The 23,422-nt window shown below is 39.9% G+C and overlaps 1 protein-coding gene across 1 annotated transcript in view; it reads left to right on the plus strand.

Moving 5' to 3' along the window:
- The window catches only part of larp4b (La ribonucleoprotein 4B), a 31,124-nt gene that overhangs the window by 3,173 nt on the left and 4,529 nt on the right, over window positions 1–23,422 (plus strand). The window contains exons 3-16 of the mRNA XM_061979105.2: window positions 12,530–12,683; window positions 12,984–13,157; window positions 13,243–13,321; window positions 13,446–13,582; window positions 13,657–13,760; window positions 13,855–13,965; window positions 14,966–15,019; window positions 15,152–15,358; window positions 17,171–17,277; window positions 19,486–19,749; window positions 19,909–19,933; window positions 20,043–20,213; window positions 20,291–20,505; window positions 20,805–20,916. Of these exons, the coding sequence (XP_061835089.1) occupies window positions 12,530–12,683; window positions 12,984–13,157; window positions 13,243–13,321; window positions 13,446–13,582; window positions 13,657–13,760; window positions 13,855–13,965; window positions 14,966–15,019; window positions 15,152–15,358; window positions 17,171–17,277; window positions 19,486–19,749; window positions 19,909–19,933; window positions 20,043–20,213; window positions 20,291–20,505; window positions 20,805–20,916 (1,914 nt within the window). The remainder of the gene's footprint in view (window positions 1–12,529; window positions 12,684–12,983; window positions 13,158–13,242; window positions 13,322–13,445; window positions 13,583–13,656; window positions 13,761–13,854; window positions 13,966–14,965; window positions 15,020–15,151; window positions 15,359–17,170; window positions 17,278–19,485; window positions 19,750–19,908; window positions 19,934–20,042; window positions 20,214–20,290; window positions 20,506–20,804; window positions 20,917–23,422) is intronic.

The raw sequence follows: 23,422 nt of genomic DNA on the forward strand, positions 1-23,422 counted from the left end.
GTATTTACTATTTGTTATATATATATATTTATTATTTACTATTGCTAGTCAATTACCTCTGAACTTAGCATACCGTTCTAACTATCAGGGATTGTTGTAAAGCTGCATACTTGATTGATGTTTGTGCATGAGAAGCTTTTAAACAAAGCTGTTTGTATGTGTGCGTAACGGGTGATACAACACCAAGCAACTGCCTTGTAATTACTTTGTGTGTGTGTGCGTAAGATAGGATACACGGTAGAGCGTCACAACACATTTTCATGTCACCTGATGGATGTCATATGAGTGATGACATTTCGTAGCGCAATCAGGAGATATTTCCCTCTGACAAGACGTTTAGAAAAGGTGTCTCCACAAGTCACTGTGGTGCTCAGCTCCTTCCACCAAGACTGAATAAATGGATATACGGTGATGTTTTCCAACACTTGGTTTGTAAAAAATCTACCCCAGGCTCAATGTGTAATATTATTATTATTAGTAGTAGTAGCAGTAGTGTGACACACTTCAGTGTTTCTCATACATATAATTCTCATACATATATTTATTTATGACGGATCGCCACAAATAACAGACAGTATCAGCCACAGAAAGATTTGGTGTCCATTTCTCCCCCCAACCCCCATAAAATTATTATTTTTGTGACTGAGTGTGTGCGCCCACGCTCACAAACCCATTTTAATGGGACTTTCTGTGTAGCTTGTCATTTCGCCTCCGTACAGTAGATGGCATTTTAACTCTGCTTCTCAACACAAATATACCCCAGCTGACTTGGCCGTGCATCATAATGCAGATCTATTTAGTAATATAGTGATATATCAGATGTACAATTTAATGTATGTTATCTTTAAAATAAGTGCACACCTACTTGGAGCCCAAGAAGCATGATTATTTTTAATTGGTTGCGTACACAAGTGTCTAAATTAAACCAACACTCATAAAAACTTTGAGTTGTTGTATATACCGGTAATACTTTTGTATAATGCATATACAGATAGTTTTGCATAATGCTGAGCCACAGATACATTCCCGGTACTGTGGGAAGCACTTTTACTCTATGTTTTAGCGTAGCCAATTGTGATGCGATTGCTCCTCTTTAGTGACAATTAGCAATGAGCGTCGGCATTGACAAGCTCCACGGAGCTAAATAAGTGTGTATCGGACACTTCGGTCCCCCAAGACAGATTCTCGCTCATCCGTGCAGACTGGACATTGTCCAAGAGCTAGTGGGCAGCCTTGGACTGAGTCTGCTCTCTTGGTTGCTTTGTTGGGTCTGTTTCTGTCTCTGGAAATGCGGCCACCCACTCCAGCAGACCCACAGTATGTGGGTGTTGAAATTGTGTTTTTGTTTTGTTGTTTGTCTATGCATGGTGCAGTTGTATGTGCGCAGAATGTATTATTTATTGCTCTTTTGTTGGTTTTTCGTTGTTTTACTTTGTAGCCGTATGTAGAAAAGTGGCAGCAGCTCTGTACACTTTTATGTCCTTGATGCGTCCCTCATGTTTTCATGTCGTTTTTCAGTGGATTTTTTGAATCTGCACTGCAACAACATAATTTCCCCATTGTGTGATGAATGAAGTCTATCCCATCCTTAGGCCTTTGCTGACAACAAATTGTGCTTTACAATACATTGACCTAAAAATTATTGCCCATAAACGATATTGTCAACATAATTTAGAGACCAAATCACTTATTATAATTGGAAGGTAAACTTTTAAATATCCAAGTTGAATAAAACAAACAAATAACAATGAAATATACTCTGTGAGCAAAATTTTGCACTTGAATCAAAATCACAGCAAAAGCAATACAATAGGTTCTGTCTCTGTTAAGGAGGGTGTGGGGGACTTCACAACCAAGACAATGAATAGAATAGCTAAATGAAGTTATTGTGACCAAAATAATCACAATTACCATTATTATTGCGGTAATGTTGAATGTGCTCAAAAAGTACTTTTATACACTAAAATCTTTTTTTAGATAAATAGCTACACAATATACTTTCTTGGCAGAGGAAACATTAAATACTGTTCTGGCTTTATAAGAGTCATATTTTTATTTGTGTTTATAAATGTTTATCTTCTTACATTTGAATTTGCACACGTTTTCGAATCATCACACACACCCTGTTTTACAAACAACACACACTATACGTTCTATATTTATAACACTGGTTGTAATATTTAGCTTTTATTGTATGTTTTTGTTGTTTTTAGCTGTTAGCACTTTCATAGCGAGTTTACTAACAGATATAAATGAGAACTATATGCGACTTTATTTTAGAAATTTCAACAGCGAGAGATGCGTGTACGACCCAGTCTGCCCCACAGCAAGAGGATAGAGAAAAAACAGGAGCTTGTTGACTATGACGCGGACTACAATGACAATGACTATTTTCCCAATTTGTGACTTCCCCAATTATTCACATTCCAAACAAGCTTGTTTGGTGGAAGTAGGAAGGAAGGCAAGATTATTTTATAAATATCTCTGCAATGCTTCCACGGTGTGATTTCAAATCTTTGGGACTTATGCAGATCCCAAATACACAACAGCAGGTACTAATAGGCAAGAAAAATGGTTTTCCACAATAGAGCCCCTTTAATGTATTTTGTAGTACCATATTTTTCGACTATAAGGCGCACTTAAAATCCTTTAATTTTCTCAAACAAATTAATGGTGCGCTTTATAACCCGGTGCGCCTAATGTACACATTAATTCTGGTTGTGCTTATAGGCCTCAAAGCAATTTTATTTGGTACATGGTGTAATAAGTGTGACCACTAGATGTCAGTCACACAAGAGATAAATGTGGACCATAGGTTGACACCTGTTCAACAAATGACACTAGTAAGTAAGCAAACAACACCAAAACTTTGATGATTCATTGAGAATATAGAACATTACACACAGCGCTCAAAAAGCTGTGAAATGTTTGAGTACAACTTTGGTAAGCTATTAAGCCGCACCGCTTGAAGGATTATCGGCGCATTACGACTACCGTAGTCAGGTGTACTGTGCTTCAACATTATTATGGTGTGTGTATATAAGGTCCCCAAAATGGCACCTACTAGGAGACATTATCTGGGGATTTGTTTTGCAATATTATGCAAGACTAACTTTTTTTTTACTTATTGGTACCTGCTGTCGTGTATTTGGGATCTGCATAAGTCCCCCAAAATTGCTCGCATCTGCCAATGTCGTCTGCGCCTTAGTCAATAAGGTTATTTTTTCTCTATCCTCTTGTTGTGGGGCATTCATCCGCCGTTGTTGCCGTTTCTAACACAAAGTAGCGTATAGTTCTAACTTTGATCTGTCAGTAGACTCGTCGGTACAACAAAAATAATGGGGAGAAGACGTTGTCGAAGTGGAGCCACGTAATAAGACCGCCCACAAAACGGCGCATCCTGAAGAGACAGTCAGAAAGTGGCTTGAAGATGGTCTGTAAAACATAATCTATGCAACAGTTTGAACCAAGACCCACTATTACATGTTATGTAGACTACAAGGAAGTGTTTTTAGATGTAAAAAAAAAAATCATAATATGGCCCCTTTAATGCACCTTATAATCCGGTGCGCCTTTTGTATGACAATAGACCTGAATACACCCGCGCATCGGCAATGTGCTTTATAATCCGGTACGCCCTACGGTCCGAAAAATACTCTAATAAAATGTTGCAATCCAAAGTTTAAAACTGTTCAAAGTAGTTTATGGTGACTGGAAAAAACAAAGTAAATTTTTATTTTGTAACAGATTTGAGATATTTCAAAATTTAAGTGTAGATTGAATCCAATTGAATCGTGATACATTGATTTAGAACCTTATGAATCAAAATCGAATCATTTTGGGGAAGTTGGCCCTTATAACTGTGGTAATTTTGTTACAATAAGCATGTTGATGATACTTTTCGTATTGTTACGTCCTTAAAATAGCTGATACAAACGCATGCAGTGCAGCTACAATAGATTGCAATATACTATAAATGTGTCCACTCGTTATTCACAGAGCAGATGACAAATTGTAAATGTGACCATTTAGAGATAGAAATGTCAAGGTGTCATTGAAATAGGATATGAATGTTCAGTTTATTAAAAAAAACAACAGTGTTTAGACCTGTTCTATATCAAAATGTATCTTTAATTGACTTACGGTATGTTGTTGTGATCTCTAAATATTTAATGACGTTACCTTAATCGATTTTTTGGGCCCTTCGTGTAATGGTTGTTGCAGGACGCTGTACACACTAACTGTTACATGATTTCGTTTAAACTGGAAAGGAGGTGCAATCCAACCGTGTTAGGCACCAGCACTGTGGAGGAGGAATGTGATTAGCTTACGAGTCCACTCCCTTTTTATGCTTCCTATTAACTTTCAATTGAAGCTATGGCAGCTAAAGTCAACTCAGGTGTTTGGGGCGGTGATTGTCGAACACACACAAGGCTTCCCATCGGCATGACTTCTACAAACTCATGTGATGTGAGAGAAGTGAGCAGATGGCTGAAAGGTATAGGTGAAAAAAATCTAAAAATAAGGACAGCAGAAAGAGCCTGCTGTCTTTTTCCATTGTCATTTACACATGTTCAAGATGGGAAAGAAGATTGGCAGCACGAAGGAGAGGGTAAACTTCCCCTGCTGGTGTCTATTGGGCTAATGCTTCCAGCTCTTTCCAAGACAACTTTACTTGTGCAAACACAGTCAGAGAACCAAAATACTCCGGGATTTTTTTACTAAGAAAATACCTGAATGTTCATGTTTCTGCCTAAATGGGAATCTGCATCATTTATTTAACTGCACCAATGATAGGCAGACAAAGATACATCTAAATAGTTTTGTTCCCTCCCATTCGAGAGTATAGGCTTTGCACTAAACCAAGCAGTGTAATAATTTTCGTGTGTCACAGGCTACAGTGTAATGACAATAACAGTAAGTCATTTATGCCCTCAGCTCATCTCTTTCCAAAATGCTGCCTCTATAAAAGACCAGGCTAACATTTGAGCATTTACAAAGGTCTTGCAGTCCACAAGGTGTGTTCCCTGATGCAGGACTGCCTTAACCTAAAGGGAGGCCCCGAGACTAAGGGGGCTTTGGGACCCCCCGATACCCTACCGGCCCCCCGAAAACACAGTTTGGGGGAAAAAATAAAACCTTGATTTTAATCAACAGAACAGCAACAATTCAAAAATATAATTCCTTTTAAAAATAATTTTGTTAATGAATACATCTCCTTTGCAACAGGCGCATGCACGTCTGTGCGAATGTAGCAGAGGCCAGTTAACTTCAAGAATAGTGCTGCCGATCTGGGAGATTGCCTGTGCTTTTATCTCAGGAGATAGCACTCCCGCTTCTGAAATCGTCAACCTGAGTTCGTGCCCTGCTCGGATCAATAGGAAAAACAATGCAGCCGAGCGAACGAGTACACAATCGCTACACAAAGCAGAGCTGTCTTTGATTGACAGTCATGAACACCAATCATTGCATGGTATAGTTACGGGTGATCTTGAGATCAACAATGTATTTAAGAATTTCCATGCATCCCTCTACTCATCTGCTCAACGTTCTACTCCTGAGCTTGATAATTTATTTTGCCAATCTGGACATCCCCTCTGTTGATCAGTCTGCTGCAGTAGAGTTAGAGAGACCTATTACTGCTGTGGAATTAAATGTTGCAAAGTTATCACTGCAAAACGGAAAATCCCAGGGCTATCCTCCCAAATTAAGTTTTTTTTAAAACTAGCCCCCCTAATATTGTACAATAAATCATTTGAATCTGGCCGTCTCCTGCAGACGCTCAACCAAGCTTCAATTTATTTCCTATGGAAAAAAAGCAAGGACCCTTTGTCATGCACTTTGTATCGTCCTATTAGTCTATTGAATGTGGAATTAAATGAGCTAAACTATTGGTCTTACATCTGGATACCCCTCTACCATTAATGTGCATCAGAGGTAGGTCATTCGCAATAGGCACTCCTTTCCTAATCTTTGATGTATTTTCCATGTATGGTATGATGTACCTGCTCTTAACACTGAAGAGGCAGTGGTATCTGTGGATGCTGAAAAGACATTTGACCGAGTGGAATTATTTTTATATGCCCTGGAGAGATTCGGCTTTGGTAACGGTTCTATTTAATGGGTTAAGCTTAGGGCTGGGCGATATGGCCGAAAACTATATTGCCATTCCGTTTTTTATATTGATTGATATATATAATTATTGATACTCTTTGTGACTTATTTAAGCCTGCCAATAAATACAGTAAACAATTTCCAACTTACCAAGGGTGCTATTTATCAGTTGAGAGAGTGGTAGCCAGGTAAAATGAGCACTGCTAAGGTAATACAATAATTAAAGTAGATTTGAAGGTATTTGCAGATTTGATACACGAGATGGCAATAGTATATAAGCTATTGAAAACTGCACAGTAGTGTAGGAAGCAACTGATTAAACCGTCACATTGGAAGTATCAAGATGTTGCCACACTGTCTGCAATAAAACCAACAAAACTAAAGACACGTTTTTGTTATTGAGTTGATATATCAATATATTACAGTTTCTCTTCTCACTCCATGCAGTAAAACTACAGAAATACGGCTCAACCACACTTGTGTTGCGAGAGCAGCGCGTGTGTGTGTGTGTGTGTGTGTGTGTGTGTGTGTGTGTGTGTGTGTGTGTGTGTGTGTGTGTGTGTGTGTGTGTGTGTGTGTGTGTGTGTGTGTGTGTGTGTGTGTGTGTGTGTGTGTGTGTGTGTGTGTGTGTGTGTGTGTGTGTGTGTGTGTGTGTGTGTGTGTGTGTGTGTGTGTGTGTGTGTGTGTGTGTTCGTGCGTGCGTGCGTGCGTGCCTGCCACTTCCGGTTTCCTCCTATATTAATCGCCTGAGGCCTCGGTCAGGACACATGTATTCAATATATTTTCGCCTTTACTGTTTCACCAGTAAACGCCGGCAGGGCTGCCCCCGAGCCCATTGCTTTTTGCTTTTACCATTGAGCCTCTGTCAATAGCGCTTTATAACAACCCGCTTATTACGGGCATTTGTGGACACAATGTGCAGGTGAAGGTCTCTCTATGCTGATGACCTGCGTCTACATGTCTCGGACATCTCCGCCTCGGTACCAGCTGCCTTGAATACTCTCCAGGCTTTTGGACATGTGTCTGGTTACAAATTAAACTTGGATAAAAGTGAAATATTCCCTATAAATTTTGCTGCTAAGAATTATTCTCTTCACAATTTTCCCTTTAAAATAGCCTCGCAAAGTTTCGTACAAACGCTTGCAGAACTTCATAAAGCCAACTTTGTTTCACTGTCCACGGAGATGATTGCTGGTCCTTACCGGTACTTAAATTTGTCTACAGCGGCTTGTGTCAACTCTGTTGAAATTAATATACTGCTACGATTTTCCTATTTGTTCCAGTGTATACCACTTTTTCCCCCAAGTCCTTTTTCGTAAGATAGATAGTGTAGCCCGAATGCAGCTGAGATAGGCTCCAGCACCGTAAGGGACAAGCGGTAGAAAATGGAAGGATAGATATAGATTTTGGACTTTATTTGTATTGTACTGTATTTCTGTTAACTGTCCAAAAATTTCAATTAACAAATGTAAAAAAAAAAAAAAGAACTCCAAACATTGCATTCCACCGTCAAAATCAGGGCCCCTGGGCTTCAGCCCAGGTAAGCTTGTGCATTAAGGCAGCCCTGCCCTGATGTTGTTGTTTGTTTTCATGGCAATCAGCTGGGACAAAGTGTCCATTTTTAAATGAATGGTACTCAGACATTCAATAGGCATCTGACTAGAGGTGCAACAACATCACGGGTGAAAACATTTTAAAGTGTGGTAATGTTTCCTCTTATTCTTGTTAAAAACATGAGTGAGTACCTTGCTCCTTTTGCAAAGTAGATTTTGTTATCTCTGATATGGGAGCATTTAAAGCGGGGTAATGACGGACATCTGGAGGATGCGGTCTCAACTTGGTAAGAGAGTTGCTTTGTACCTTGCTAGCTATCTAGCTAACAAGTTGTGTGAACAATAAATTACTTTTATTTTAGCCAAAGTCTGCCAGCTACACTTTGTCTAAATCAATTAAAGTATTTTTTTTGTCAGGAACTTCAGGTGTAAACAGCTTAAATTTGCAGTACAATTTATAAAAAAAAAAAAAAAAAAAAAGGCAAATTACATATGTCAAACGCACACACAAACGCAGGCACACACACACACAAACCAATACGCTGTTATCATACAAGATCAAACATACAATCTAATAGATAGCTAAAATGTTAAGAATTAATCAATGTTAAAAGCCTAACCAGGGATGTGGGTTGAAAAATTAGCCTGTGGCTGGAAGCTTGATGTACTTTGACATCGGTTACCTATGGGTAGCAATGTTTAATTGTACTGTTCCTGTCAAATAATTAAATAATAATGAATAAAATACAATTCTATACATTGAGTCTATTAGATTGATTTACTCTATCTCCTGGTATTTTTTAGCAATCATCAAAACATTTCTATTGTGCAGCTTTTTACACACAACATGACAAATTGCTCCTTTCTTTTTGAGGAAGTTGGATATTTTGGTTGTTTGTTTTTATTCAGAATCAGAATTGGCTTGATCGGCCATGTATGTTTAACAAACTAAGAATTTTATTTCGTAGACTGTTCAATGCAAGAAACAAAGAAACATTTGCTATTTTAAGCTCTCCTTTTTTTTTACATTAAAATTTATACTTAAATTTTGTTCAGCAGTATGCCTGTCCTTGCTTTTAAATGGACAAAAATTTAATTTTTATTTTTATTTTTGTAACGCCGAATGAGCAGCATAGTTGCAGTATAAATAAATATGTATGAAAGAATTAGTCATCTTTGTTAGTAAGCACATGCCTAAAAATAACTCAAGCTGAATTCAAAAGTTGATGGCTAAATAAGAGCCACTGAATATGTGTACGCTTTATAATCTAATAACTTGACTAATCGTTAAGATAGTCGATGACTAGTCGACTATCAAAATAGTCGTTAGTTGCAGCCCTACTTCTGAGCTGCCAGATCCACTCAGCCACTCTGAGTGGAGGCAGAAAGAACATAGAGATGTAAAGGCAAAACGATTTAGAAACATGTGGCTATGAGCGCTGGAGTCATGAGTTGTCTGCTGCCGCTTGCGGAGATGCGTGTCTCCGTTTGGGGAGATGACTTATAGATAGATGCATGTAGCCTTGAACACACTCCACAGGGACCGCCAGGTCTGTTCTGCCTTAGAACTTGAATAAAATGCTGGCTCTTACCACAGCGTTGGTCATACATTGCAATTGTGTTTAATACCTGCAGTCCTGAAAAAGCCTGCTTACTGACTCTGCATTTAGACCAAAGTCCTGTCCATCACTGAAGGCCAATTCACAGCACTTTACATAGACTTTTCTGGGCTTATATTATCCAAATTATAGTATTACTTTTTACAATACAACATAGGTCATATTTGAATTTGAAACATAATTGTGTTTTCATTTATTTCCTAAGAATGTTTCTGACTTTTCAGTGAAGCTCTGCACGGATCTTTAAATGCTTTCAGGGTTTCCCCCAGATTGCCAATGCACTTGTGGCGGTGGGGACGTGGCTAGGGGCATGGTGGGCTGTGGTCAATAGGACGTTGTCACATAACTTTCACTATCGCTGCAGATGTATATGTTTTCTTTAAAAAGGCTAACAAATGTTATGAATACATTCAAAAACAAATCTTTATTAGTAATTACAAAACCCAAAACCAGTGAAGTTGGCACGTTGTGTAATTTGTAAATAAAAACAGAATACAATGATTTAGTCTTTTGGTATCATAAATCAGTTATGTGATATCTTGAATACAGAGGCCACTTATTTTTTTACTCTACTGGTACTTTAAGTACATTTTTTGCTGCCAGAAATTAAAGTCCAATTTATTTTTGTGTTTGTTTATTAAGGATAACTAAAAAAATGTTTACCTTCCAATTACAGTAATCAACTTTACAGTAATAAGAAATAAAAGTTTGTATTCTTAAAAATGGTTTCTTGCATTATTCATATTATATACTATACACACTGTATAGTTGTTATCGATTATTTATTGAGTTAAAGGGGAACTGCACTTTTTTGGAATGTTGTCTATTGTTCACAATCATTAATGAAGACATGACAATGTATGGATTTTTTAAAAATCCATTCTAACTTGTAAATAAATGTAAATAAAAGTCAGCTTACATCAAAGCCAACTATTTCGCCCATAAAATCCAATAAACAACCTAGGGCTGGGCGATATGGCCTTTTATTAATATCTCGATATTTTTAGGCCATGTCACGATACACGATATATATCTCAATATTTTGCCTTAGCCTTGAATTAACACTTGATGCATATAATCACACCAGTATGATGATTCTATGTGTCTACATTAAAACATTCTTGTTCATACTGCGTTACTATATGCTCATTTTAAACTTTCATGCAGAGAGGGAAATCACAACTAAGTCACTATATGCTCATTTTAAACTTTCATGCAGAGAGGGAAATCACAACTAAGTCAATTTACCAAACCTGTATTTATTGAACAGTTATTAAGCAGTGGCACAAACATTCGTGTAATTTCCAAACCAGAAAGTGCAAGATTGTCAGACATTTTAAAACAAGCTATTAGTGCACTTTTGTGCATGATGTCACGAAGATGACATAACAAAACAACACTAAATTAAAGTGCACTTTTTGTACAGAACGCCACTACAATAGTTTAAAACAAATAAAGTGCATTTTTGTGCATGATGTCACACAAGATATTTCAATAGCTGTCAAATAAAAATGAGCTGCATAATCCATCCATCCATCCATCCATCTTCCTCCGCTTATCCGAGGTCGGGTCGCGGGGGCAGCAGCTTAAGCAGGGAAGCCCAGACTTCCCTCTCCCCAGCCACTTCGTCCAGCTCTTCCTGTGGGACCCCGAGGCGTTCCCAGGCCAGCCGGGAGACAAATTCTTCCCAACGTGTCCTGGGTCTTCCCCGCGGCCTCCTACCGGTGGGACGTGCCCTAAACACCTCCCTAGGGAGGCGTTCGGGTGGCATCCTGACCAGATGCCCGAACCACCTCATCTGGCTCCTCTCGATGTGGAGGAGCAGCGGCTTTACTTTGAGCTCCTCCCGGATGGCAGAGCTTCTCACCCTATCTCTAAGGGAGAGCCCCGCCACCCGGCGGAGGAAACTCATTTCGGCCGCTTGTACCCGTGATCTTGTCCTTTCGGTCATAACCCAAAGCTCATGACCATAGGTGAGGATGGGAACGTAGATCGACCGGTAAATTGAGAGCTTTGCCTTCCGGCTCAGCTCCTTCTTCACCACAACGGATCGATACAGCGTCCGCATTACTGAAGACGCCGCACCAATCCGCCTGTCGATCTCACGATCCACTCTTCCCCCACTCGTGAACAAGACTCCGAGGTACTTGAACTCCTCCACTTGGGGCAAGATCTCCTCCCCAACCCGGAGATGGCACTCCACCCTTTTCCGGGCGAGAACCATGGACTCGGACTTGGAGGTGCTGATTCTCATCCCAGTCGCTTCACACTCAGCTGCGAACCGATCCAGTGAGAGCTGAAGATCCTGGCCAGATGAAGCCATCAGGACCACATCATCTGCAAAAAGCAGAGACCTAATCCTGCAGCCACCAAACCAGATCCCCTCAACGCCTTGACTGCGCCTAGAAATTCTGTCCATAAAAGTTATGAACAGCTGCATAATAGGAATTCAAATAGTGTATGTCCTTCGCTATGTGGTAGGTTACTGCGTACGTTATCTCCTTCTGTTGTTGACAATTTTTTTCATACGGTGTTGATGTGGAAATGGTGTTGATGTGCAGGTTGCTTCGGCATTTTGTTGGGTGTGGCACCGGCCGGAGATGTTGACTTGCGGAGTTTCAAGCACTCCTCATTCTCTAGCGGGTGACTTTTCAAATGATGCTACGAATTAGCAGTAATGCTACTTTTTGCAGCAACAATTTTTCCGCCGTGTTACCTCAGGCAACACGCTTTTTTTTGCTCTACCAGAATATGATGAAGCATATGTAGCACTTGGCTCACTGGAATCACGGTGCGGGGAAAGGCGGTTGTGTTGTTTCTTTTAACGTTAATACGCGTACAATGTTATGCAGAGTTATAGTTATAACAATTTTGTGGACAAATTATACTATTTATAGTCACAATAGAAAGTGGGGGGGGGGCGCAAAATATATTCTTCTTCCTAGAGGGGGCGTAACAGAAAATATTGGAGAAGCACTGGGCTATATATATATATATCCATTCATACAATGTATTATTTTAATTTGTTTACACGTAAAAAAAAACCCTAATATTTAAGGTGTGCCGGATTTTATTTTGCTGTGGCACTGCTACCTGATCAATTACATGTAGGGCAAAACCTGGATTTTTTTAGTCACACAATAATATATGCATGTATTGTATGAATAGGGAAAAGGTTAGTTTTCCTCTTTTCCGCACATTAGTTCTGGCCATTCTGAGTCACAACTTGTGCTCTCTCTTTAGGAATCTGCCAAGGTTTCAGACCTTAACCCCAATGCGAAAGCATGGGCCAACCACATGTTTAGCCTGGACCCCAGCGGGAGTGCTGACAACTCCAATGCGGCCTTGCAGCCATGGAAGGAAGGTTGCGAGAGTTCAGCTGATCCTGGCCCACAAGGTTAGCCTGCCATTTGTGTTGCCAATGATGTTTACTCGAGTACAGTGGTTCTTAACTGGTGGACCCATTTTCAGTGGGTTGTAGGTCTAAATGACAGCAACATGGAACATTTAAATACAACAATTGTTGAATCTCTTTACCATCTTTAGCACTTACAATGATTATTTTAAACAACTGTAGCACCACTATATGATATACGCTACATCATATATAAATGAGCTGATTACATGTGTAAAGATGTTCCATGCAGCTTTTTCCACATCGTTAATCCACAATCTTTGTCTCTTGTTGTTGTTTCAGGCAATGAAGCTAATGTAGAAAAGGCTTTCAAGGAGCCCTTGCTAACTGACCCCGATGAACCCCCACCGGCTCAAGTGATGTTGGCCCAGTCTCCCCCAGCCGCAGCCATCACCCTGGAGCACTCTGAGACGTCTTACCTAGAGTTCCCTGAGTCGGGGCTACCTGCACCAACAGGTCGGCTAGTAAAGCAGAAGTTACAGGACATATTTTAGATTGTCATTTGACTTGCATATTAAACATGACCTTCTGTGTTTCACAGTTAGTGAACCCCAGCCAGAGAATCCCCAGGAAGGTTTAAGAGAACACTTGAAGAAGACATTGGAATTCTGTCTTTCCCGGTGAGTCTTTTTGACATATTTTCTTCCCAATTTGCATTGCATTGTTATTTTGGTTTGCCTATTTTTCTGTCACACACATTCAAAGTTTAAGCAAACCTCACCATGCTCCTTCTTGGTTCTTCAGGGAGAATCTGGCCAGTGACATATACCTCATCTCACAAATGGACAGCGATCAGTACGTGCCAATCGTGACGGTGGCCAACCTGGATCACATCAAAAAGCTTAGCACTGACGTGGAGCTGATCGTGGATATTCTTCGCTGTGAGTGTAACCGTGTGAGCTGAGCAAACATCATGTGACCTGTTAATGTTGATATCCTTCTCTTTTGCCCCCAGCTTTGCCATTGGTCCAGGTGGATGAGAAAGGGGAGAAGGTGCGCCCCAATCAGAACCGCTGCATCGTGATCCTCAGAGAGGTTTCTGAGAGCACGCCCATAGAGGTCAGTGGACCTGCACAAGGGGATCACCCAGATGTGCATATCTTCTGTTGGTGCCTCAATCCATGCATTGATTTTCTCCTGTTCTGTTGCACAGGAGGTGGAGGCTCTTTTTAAAGGAGACAGCCTACCCAAGTTCATCAACTGTGAATTTGCCAATAACGACAACTGGTTCATCACCTTTGAGTCAGAAGCAGATGCACAACAGGTAAAATTGTAACAAACACTCTCTTTTCTGTGATTGACAAGTTGAGTCCCCAACACAGCATCAAACATTTCCTCTTTAATAACCAGCTGAAAGCACTTGTCTATTTTGTGAGCAAATTTCTTAAAGGGGTCATATTATGAAGTGTTTCTGCATTTAAAACACTTCCTTGTGGTCTACAAAACATGTGATGATGGTTCTTTGGTCAAAATTTTGCATAGATTAGGTATTATAGACCATCTTCAAAGCTACTTTCTAACCGTCTTTTCTTTTTGTGGCCGGTCTTATTTAAATGCCTCCACTTTGACTGCGTCTTTTCCCCGTCAACCATGTTGTAGTTTTTACCGCTTCCATATGGAGTATACTGACAGATAAGTTAGAACTATACGCTACTTTTGCATTATAAATAGCTACATCGGAGGATGCATGTGCATATATCAGCCAGTCAGCCCCTCAACAAGAGGATAGAGAAAATTTAAGGAACTTGCTGACTACTTCAGACTACTTGCTCAAAGCTCTTCAGATAAAACTTAACTATATATGGAGCTTACTACTGACGTCACCAATGGGGAAACACGTCACAAATGGGGCAAATTCCAAACGGCTTGTTCAAAGGAGGTATGAAAGAAGACAAGATTGTTTTATATATGTCCGCCATGCATCAATGGTTTGATTTAAAAATGTTTGGGACTTTGTACAAATCCCAAATATACAAAAACTGGTACTTATGGTTTGTATTCAATCACGGTACTTCTTTGTGGAAGTGAAAAACGGTTGTCAACCAAGCCAAGATTGCTGTTGTGCAGCAAGCAGCGTGCAAACTCGAGCACGCAAGGGGCTGAGATCTTCCTACAAAAAGCAGATACGAGCAACAAATCAAACTCTGCAATGGAAGAGATCCCTATACTTTATCAAAAAGCAACCTCTACACTTTGACATAGCATATATGTATGTCTGTTGGTAACTTTGAATTGAAATTGACCAAAACCTTTTCTTGATGAAGGCTTATCAGTATCTCCGTGAGGAGGTGAAGACCTTTCAAGGGAAGCCTATCAAGGTGAGTTCTTTAAGGTATTGTTTCCTTTTTATAGCAGTAGTAGTCATAGTGCTAGTGTGCTATACTGAATTATAAACTATAATGTGTGAAGAAAGATTGATTGTAGTTTGTGATGGTGTTCCTATCTTGCAGGCAAGGATAAAGGCGAAAGCAATCGCTATCAACACTTTCATGCCAAAGAATGGTTACAGGCCAGTGGAGGTGAACCCATACGCTCAGCAACGCTACACGTCTTACTACATCCCACCCGTCTACAGCCCACAGCAGCAGTTCCCCCTGTACAGCCTTATCACTCCACAGGCCTGGTCGACCGCACCCAGTTTCATCGATCCCACACTGGTAAGAAGATGAAGAATCCAGACCACATCGGGAAGGCCAATGCTTTTATTGTAATTTAAAGGAAACTACAATTTTTTGGGAATTTTGCCTAACGTTCAAATCAATATGAGCGACAAGAAGACAAAAGTTTTTTTTTCGCTTTCTAACATGTAAAAAATGGTCTCGTTGTAGGTGGCTAGAAATGCAGGTGATGGGAGCAACAGTTCTACCTCTAAATCACTTCAAAAATGCATTAAAAAACCGTCAACAATTTTTTATTTACGTTGGTAACCCGTATAATAACCAAGCTGTAACTACATTGTTATTGTAAGACCGAACACTGAAGAACTGTCTTTGTAGCGGAGTTACACATTGCCATGCTACGGTATTAGCCGTAAAAGCTAACTACGGCGAGAAATAAGCGAGCTTCAACGTCAACACGAAACACGTTTGAGTTTGTAATGCACAACACTGCGATAGGACAATAACCAGTATTGACTGAAAAACATGAACAGTCATATAACAGTGTCTGTAAAATATTAGCCAACATTTCATGTTTTGTTTGTATACAGCTGAGAGCGTATGCAGTGTAGTTGTAATAACACGCATGACGTGCTGCGTGTATCATGGTCGATATATACCGTATTTTTCGGACTATAAGTCGCAGTTTTTTTCATAGTTTGGCCGGGGGTGCGACTTATGTGTGAAATTATTAACACATTACCGTAAAATATCAAATAATATTATTTAGCTCATTCACGTAAGAGTCTAGACGTATAAGATTTCATGGGATTTAGCGATTAGGAGTGACAGATTGTTTGGTAAACGTATAGCATATTCTATATGTTATAGTTATTTGAATGACTCTTACCATAATATGTTACGTTAACATACCAGGCACGTTCTCAGTTGGTTATTTATGCGTCATATAACGTACACTTATTCAGCCTGTTGTTCACTATTCTTTATTTATTTTAAATTGCCTTTCAAATGTCTATTCTTGGTGTTGGGTTTTATCAAATAAATTTCCCCAATGTATGCGACTTATACCAGTGCGACTTATATATGTTTTTTTCCTTCTTTATTATGCATTTTCGGCCGGTGCGACTTATACTCCGAAAAATACGGTAGTGACTCGCTCGATGGACGGTTGTTTGTCTGTTGGTTTTGGGTGAGCAATCCATTTATGTCAAATTTGCTTGTCTCCAAGTTCCACATTTATAGTGGTGTCGCTTTCACCTCATTCTCCCGGCTTCCGTCTGCCCCAACCTCTTTTTCGTGCTCCCTTCTATAAGCATCATCAGTATATTTAGCTTCAAAAATACAAGGTTGTGAATCCTCATTTGACCAAAAATAGTTGCCTTTGTTGTCTGTTACCAAGTCTGCCATGATTAGAACACACACGCGTGTTTGATTCTGGAAGCAGGAACAAACAGTTGTTGCCAGAAGTCAGATGTGCGTTGCTGTGGAAAGAAATCAATGTGCGAAATAAATCAGACCCGGAAATGATTAAATGATCAAAAATACTGTATACATTGAACACATTACATATTGTTATGAACGTGTCTGTTACTACATTATATCTATATACTTGCGGCGTGTATATATGACATTTATGGAGGGTTTTGAAGTTGTTTTAGAGTGCTTTGAAAGCTACAACGGTGACTCCCATTATACACACTTTTCAACCGTTTTTTTGTCTTCTTTAAAATCCTTTAAAAAAAAAGACATGCGTGTTCTTGTCCCTCATAATGATTGTGAACGATAGGCAACATTTTTTATAAAGTGCACTTCTCCTTTAAAATCATCAATATTGTTTTCTGTTTTAATCAGGTTGCTCCATTTCACAACAGCCAGTTCATCAATGGATTTGCACCCTCTGCCGGTTTTAAGCCACCGACCACCCCCCTCACTGTTAGACACCATTCACCCAGGACCAGGTTGGTGCTCAACTATCTATAAAGTGAAGTATAGTGAATTACATTTATATAGCACTTTTCTCTAGTGACACAAAGCACTTTACATAGTGAAACCCTTTATCTAAGTTACATTTAAACCAGTATGGGTGGCACTGGGAGCAGGTGGGTAAAGTATCTTGCCCAAGGACACAACGGCAGTGACGAGACTGGTGGAAGCGGGGATCGAACCTGGAACTGTCAAGTTGCTGGCACGGACGCATACCAATTGAACCATGATGTCCCACAAAAACACCAGACAAAAGAGCACTTTTGCATCAGAGAAACATGTGTAAACATTAGGGGTGTAATGATATTGTAGATAAATAAATGATAAATGGGTCATACTTGTATAGCGCTTTTCTACCTTCAAGGTACTCAAAGCGCTTTGACAGTATCACCACATTCACCCATTCACACACACATTCACACACTGATGGCGGGAGCTGCCATGCAAGGCGCTAACCAGCAGCCATCAGGAGCAAGGATACCTCGGTATTGCTGTTTTAAAGTCTTCATAATAATACCATCACGGTATCAAACAAAAACTTGGTGTGTAGTTATTTTCTGGCGTTTAAGCCTTGGCCGGGTCTGAAAATAAACATCTCCCATCTTCTATGCTGCGCGACAAAGTGGTAGTTGTGAAACGCTGTTAGCAGGAAGTAAAGTGTGTTCATAATGGATGAGAGGAATTGTTTTTTTTTTGGACATTTCCTGAAAAATTCCTCAATCTATCCATAATTGTTTGAGTTATGTTGCTAATAAACACAAACAAGCCCTGCCAAAAACATCACCTCTTTGACGGAGGTAAGAAAGTTTGCGTTCTGCAAAGCAAAGCTCGCCACTTAGTTCGTCTCGAGCATTTCCAAGGCGACAGAGTCAGCCAGTCACGTCGCACCACATAGAGAAATCACAAAAAACACTGTACAAGTAAACTGAAAAGCTACTTGATAAATCCTCAATCCATCCATCAATCCATTTTTCACCGCTTGTCTTTCTCGATGTTGTGGGGGGACTGGAGCCTATCCAGCTGCACTCAGGTGGAAGGGAGGGTACACACTGGACAAGTCGCCATCTTGTAAACTGTCACCCAGAAAATATATTTTAAACCAGCAAAGACAAAAATCAGTTTGTAAGGTGTTTACATTATTAAAAGTAAAATTGTGAGTTAACTTTTCTGATAAACAGCGTTTTCAAACTGATGTAAACATGTCCACTGTAGAGGACACTGCTTCTCATAAAGTAAAATTTGAAAGACACTAAAGTGAACTTTTGTTGTTTTACACTGGATGTTTACATTGTCACAACTAAGTTTGTTTATAAATATTTCCTTGGAACAGTGGTTGTTCCTGCACTTTTATTTGCACTTAAAATGAGACTCAGCGATATAGCAAAAAAATTATCAGAGAAGTTGAATCTTTACAAACACATGAACAAAAAGTCTGATTCAAAAATATTCAGATATAAAAATGCCTTTTTTTTGATAAAATTAGTGGGGGTGTTAATTCTCCAAGTCAGGACCAAAACAGTAGTTCAGTCACAAAGACATTCTGTGCATGCCTGCCAGTCCATATTCAGGGCAGGGTTACTGGTAAGCCGCAGGGAGACCATAAACTCTGTCACTAAAGTCGCTACTCCTTCTCAATGTTATGTTTCAACTTCTATGCTAGTGTTAGACATATTTCTTTATTTTGTTCTTCTGGGCTGCACTTCCAGTTGTGTAAGGAGGAAGAGGCACATTGATTGAACATTAATTTGGCTGTGACGAGCCTGACTTTCCTGACGGGATGGTCGCGCACACACACGGACACAAACATTTTCACACAAACACACGCTAACATACACTAACACACACACACACACACAGGATCACGGTCAATAAAGGCAAATTGTTCCGTGCAGGATTATACCAAGCATCATTGCTTCTCTACTGCTTACGACTACTGTGGTATTCAGACATTTCCGCCATGTTTGATCGAGGAAATATGCTAACAACTGATCAGCGTGATCAAACTCAAATTCCTGCTACTTTATTTTACACACTATGGCATTTTTTTTGGACATATACCACAATAATATTGTACAGTGGCTTTAACACTGTGATAATATCGTACCGTGAGATTTTGATACCGTTACATCTCTAGTAATAAACATGTTACAAAAACAATGAAAGCACTGCAATGTTCCCCGCAGGAATCACAGTAAACCTCACCTGAGGCCGGCCTGCCCCGCAGCAGACCGCACAGGGCTCCTGGACAGCCCAAGCGTCTTCCCTAGCTTCCCCAGCGATAGGCTGAATGGGGTCCGCAGCAGCCCGCCCACACGCTTCCCCATCAGCCAGCCCAGAACCAGGTTACCTTCTGCCACCACCTTTCCCCGCAGAGAGACTGTTGGCACGGGCCGAGTGTCCGAGTTCACCACCACAGAATACTCCTCCCTGGTAATGGGTCGAGGAAGGTACGATGATCGATTTCAGATGTCTTTTTTTCCTTCTTTTCTATTGCAGCTAATGTATTATAGATTGTTAAAAATGGAATGATTTTTCCCTAAAGCTTTTCATGCAACATGAGTTTATAAATGTAAGCGTTCCTTTTTTTAACATGTGTCTGCTTGTAGGAAAAAGAGGGATGAAAAGTTTACAGTAAGTACTTCTTGGAATTATTTCTACTCTAATGTGATTATTAAAGTGCTCATGTCGATAAGCACTCAACAATGTTAAAGTGACGTGTGTGTGTGTGTGTGTGTGATAGCGACTGACGCCTCAATCGCCACCGCCGCCGCCTCCTCCTAAACCTCCATCCCCGAGCTTCGAGTTGGGTCTGTCCAGCTTTCCACCTTTGCCTGGAGCGGCTGGCCAGCTGAAGACAGATGACATCTTTGACAACCGGCTGGTCAGCAGTGTCATCACCCCGCCTGCCAAGGTCAGCATCAGACTGTTATTATGCAAATATTATTTATAACAATTACAATAAGTGAATTTACTGTATCTGTCTTACAGAATGTGGGCATTGACTCCAGCCCTGGAGGAGCCCCTTCTTCATTATGTCCCAAAGAACCTCCTCGGCCCCCGTCGTCGTCGTCATCCCCTCCCTCTTCCCCCTCCTCTTGCTTGCCCTCTCTGATGCCCACAAGCTTCATACCCTCACTGACCACACCCACCTCGACTTGGACCCCGACGGTCTGCCCTACACCGCCTCCCTCCATCCCAGCAGCGTAAGACACTTTTTATACTGTGTTTTATGCTTATTGTTACTGTATATTTTATACAACCATGCATTTTCTACTGCTTGTCCCTCTCGGGATCGTATACTATATTATAATTGCACTGCAGAGAGAAGAAATGGTAATCTCAATACTCTGTGTCTCTTGGAGCGCACATGTGTTGCAAGCTGTTATGTGTTATATATTATTATGTCTCATTACCATAACTATGCAGTCTTGACAGTCAATTGCATTTTTCCTCCTATGTGACTTTTTAGTTTGAATATTTCCTGTTGTGGGTTTTACTTCAGAGAAGTGAGGATGACTGAGGTAAAGCTGAAGGAGGTGCAGCTGTCTGCGGAGCGCGTTCCTGGTACTCTGTGCACCGCCAGCAAGTCGGTGCAAGTCAACGGTGCTGCCACGGTCAGTTCAGTGTTCAGAAAGACATGATTTCCTTCTACATAGGGATGTAGCGACATGAACATTTCTTAGCACGGTTATCATTATTATCACGGTATTGTTGCAGGTAGGACTGCAGCTATCGATAATTTTGGTTGATTAAATGAGATGAAACCCACTTTATAGTCTCAGTGCGCATTCTAGAGAAAATACTTGAAATAGACAGATTGTTTTGCTTGCACATCAACATTGAAGTTGTACTTTTAGAATGTGTGCATTGATAATAACTAAAGTATCACACACACCACTGTTTTCATGTGTGCTCTGTTGCAGCGGCTGTGCGGGAAATATGTCCGGATATTTATACGTTTGGGCAGTCCTTGCGGCCACCAATTTTATAAATTTTTATTAGTAACATGCATTAAACGATAAATCGTAAAAACAGAATAGAAATCAAAGCTTTTTTGTCATCGAAGTAATCGATTTAATGGAGTTGAAAGTGTGCACAAGTTTTATATTTTAAACGTTAATGTGTCTGCTAACTTAACTTCTAATATTGTTAATACCTCACAAATTGATGATTAGCCTCGCTGGCTTTAAATATATTTTCCCTTGGTGTGGTGCGCCTTCTGTTGGAACAGTTGAGACGAATGTGGCACGCTTTATTTCCTACACCAAAGAGGTTATGTTTTCGCCAGGTTTTGTTTGTCTGCTCGTGTTACGGTCCTGTGTCATGGTCTAATCAAAGGAACGCGTAACATAAGAGATGGACACTTTGAACTTACTTGTTCTTCTTGATGGTTGATTTGAAAAAGGAATGGTAGTACAAATTATAGTGTCTCTTATACAGCGAGTCGTGGCAACTTACACGGGTGCGCGGTGATACGCTGGGCTGGCAATCCGAGAGAGAATCTCCCAAAATCCTCTGTGCGATTTTGGGAGATGTAGTTTACTTTAGGGCTAGACGATTATGGCAAAAATAATAATTGCGATTATATTGATTGATATTGTAATCACGATTAATTACACAAAATTTCATTAATTTTAAAACGAGTATTTATTGTACCACCAAAACTTAATAAAAAAAAACCTGGATATGAATTTGTAACAAATAAAACTACAAGTAAAATAACGAGCAATAACAATATATTTAAATAAAAATAGCAATATAAAAAACACTAAATTCAGCTTTCTTGTTTGTTTTTAATTCAGTTTTTTACCTTTTACACTTATTTTACCATCGTAGTGTGCTTTTTGTGTCAAATTAAATTTGATAAAATGTTTAATTAAATGCAAATATCCTCAGATTTATTGTTGCAATTAGGGCTGCGCGGTATACACAGTATGATGGTAGAAACGGTAGAAATTTGGCCACGGTAGAGATTTGCGCTCTACCGTAAACCACACCTACCTCTATGTGAAATTGGCCGCAAGCTTAGCAGAGAAGAAGGAGCTGGTAAAAAAAAAATGCTGCTATGTCTTTGATTTGGACATGGTTTGGGTTTAAAAAGTCAGATGTTGAGCAGAAAAAAGTCATTAAAATTATTTTATTCAATCCCAGGACTGGGCTGAAAGTAGTAATGGTTTAAGTTTATCTCAAACATGCAAACAATTACAACATGATACATCACAATTTCCAGTTTCCCTTTTCAACATGTCCGAAGGCAATCAATTGAATGGTAAAAAAAAATGAACTCAATAACTTGCCGTCGACAATAAATTGCTACGTCTGTCCGTGTTCCTTTTCTTCGGCTGCGGCTGTATCCTGATTTAAAACAATTATCATCCAGTTTGTGGCCATTAGAAGGCCTATTTTAAGAGGATAAGCATTTTTCTAGCATGTTTTAAAGAGATAACATTTAAAAAAATGACTTCTGGGTCCAGTTGCGACCACTGTTTATACATACTTTAATGCTACATCGATGATGTTGTTCACAACAACACAAGCAGATGAAATGTGTTGTGGGTGTATGGATCGTTGTCGCTAGCTTTAGCTTTGTAGTTAAGTCACTGTTTTAAGTGGCCGTCTCTTGTCCACACGCAAACACATACTTTTGTCTTGAAAAAACGCAGACTTTCGCAAACGCTGGCCAAAACTCTCCGCTTAGTGTATACGTGTATACGGCACAAACGGAGCTTGTGATGACGCGTATCTTGTGTGCTGTCATTTCCAAAGCTCAACACACTGCCTTGCTGGCTTTAAACACTATAAGAGGACTTACTGTATGTTTGAACGTAAACATAAATAAAAAAGACACTTCAAAATGGGCTTTGCGACACTCCTGCCAGCGCTAATGACAGTCAGATATTTGCATACAATCGCCGTCGAAAGGTGCAACATTACCTCACGTTTTAGTCCTTATTTTTCGACAGATCATAAAGTTAATTTACGTGTGTTGCTTCCTTTTGTGTAGATGGAGCCGGGCACGACCGTGCACGCGCCTAAAAAAGCGACCAAGCAACAACAAAAAACATGATGTAGCCTCCTCCTTCTAGTGTGTACTGATGTTAAAGACTATACACTTCATTA

Source organism: Nerophis lumbriciformis, linkage group LG19 (genome assembly GCF_033978685.3).
Source record: "Nerophis lumbriciformis linkage group LG19, RoL_Nlum_v2.1, whole genome shotgun sequence".
Taxonomy (NCBI): domain Eukaryota; kingdom Metazoa; phylum Chordata; class Actinopteri; order Syngnathiformes; family Syngnathidae; genus Nerophis; species Nerophis lumbriciformis.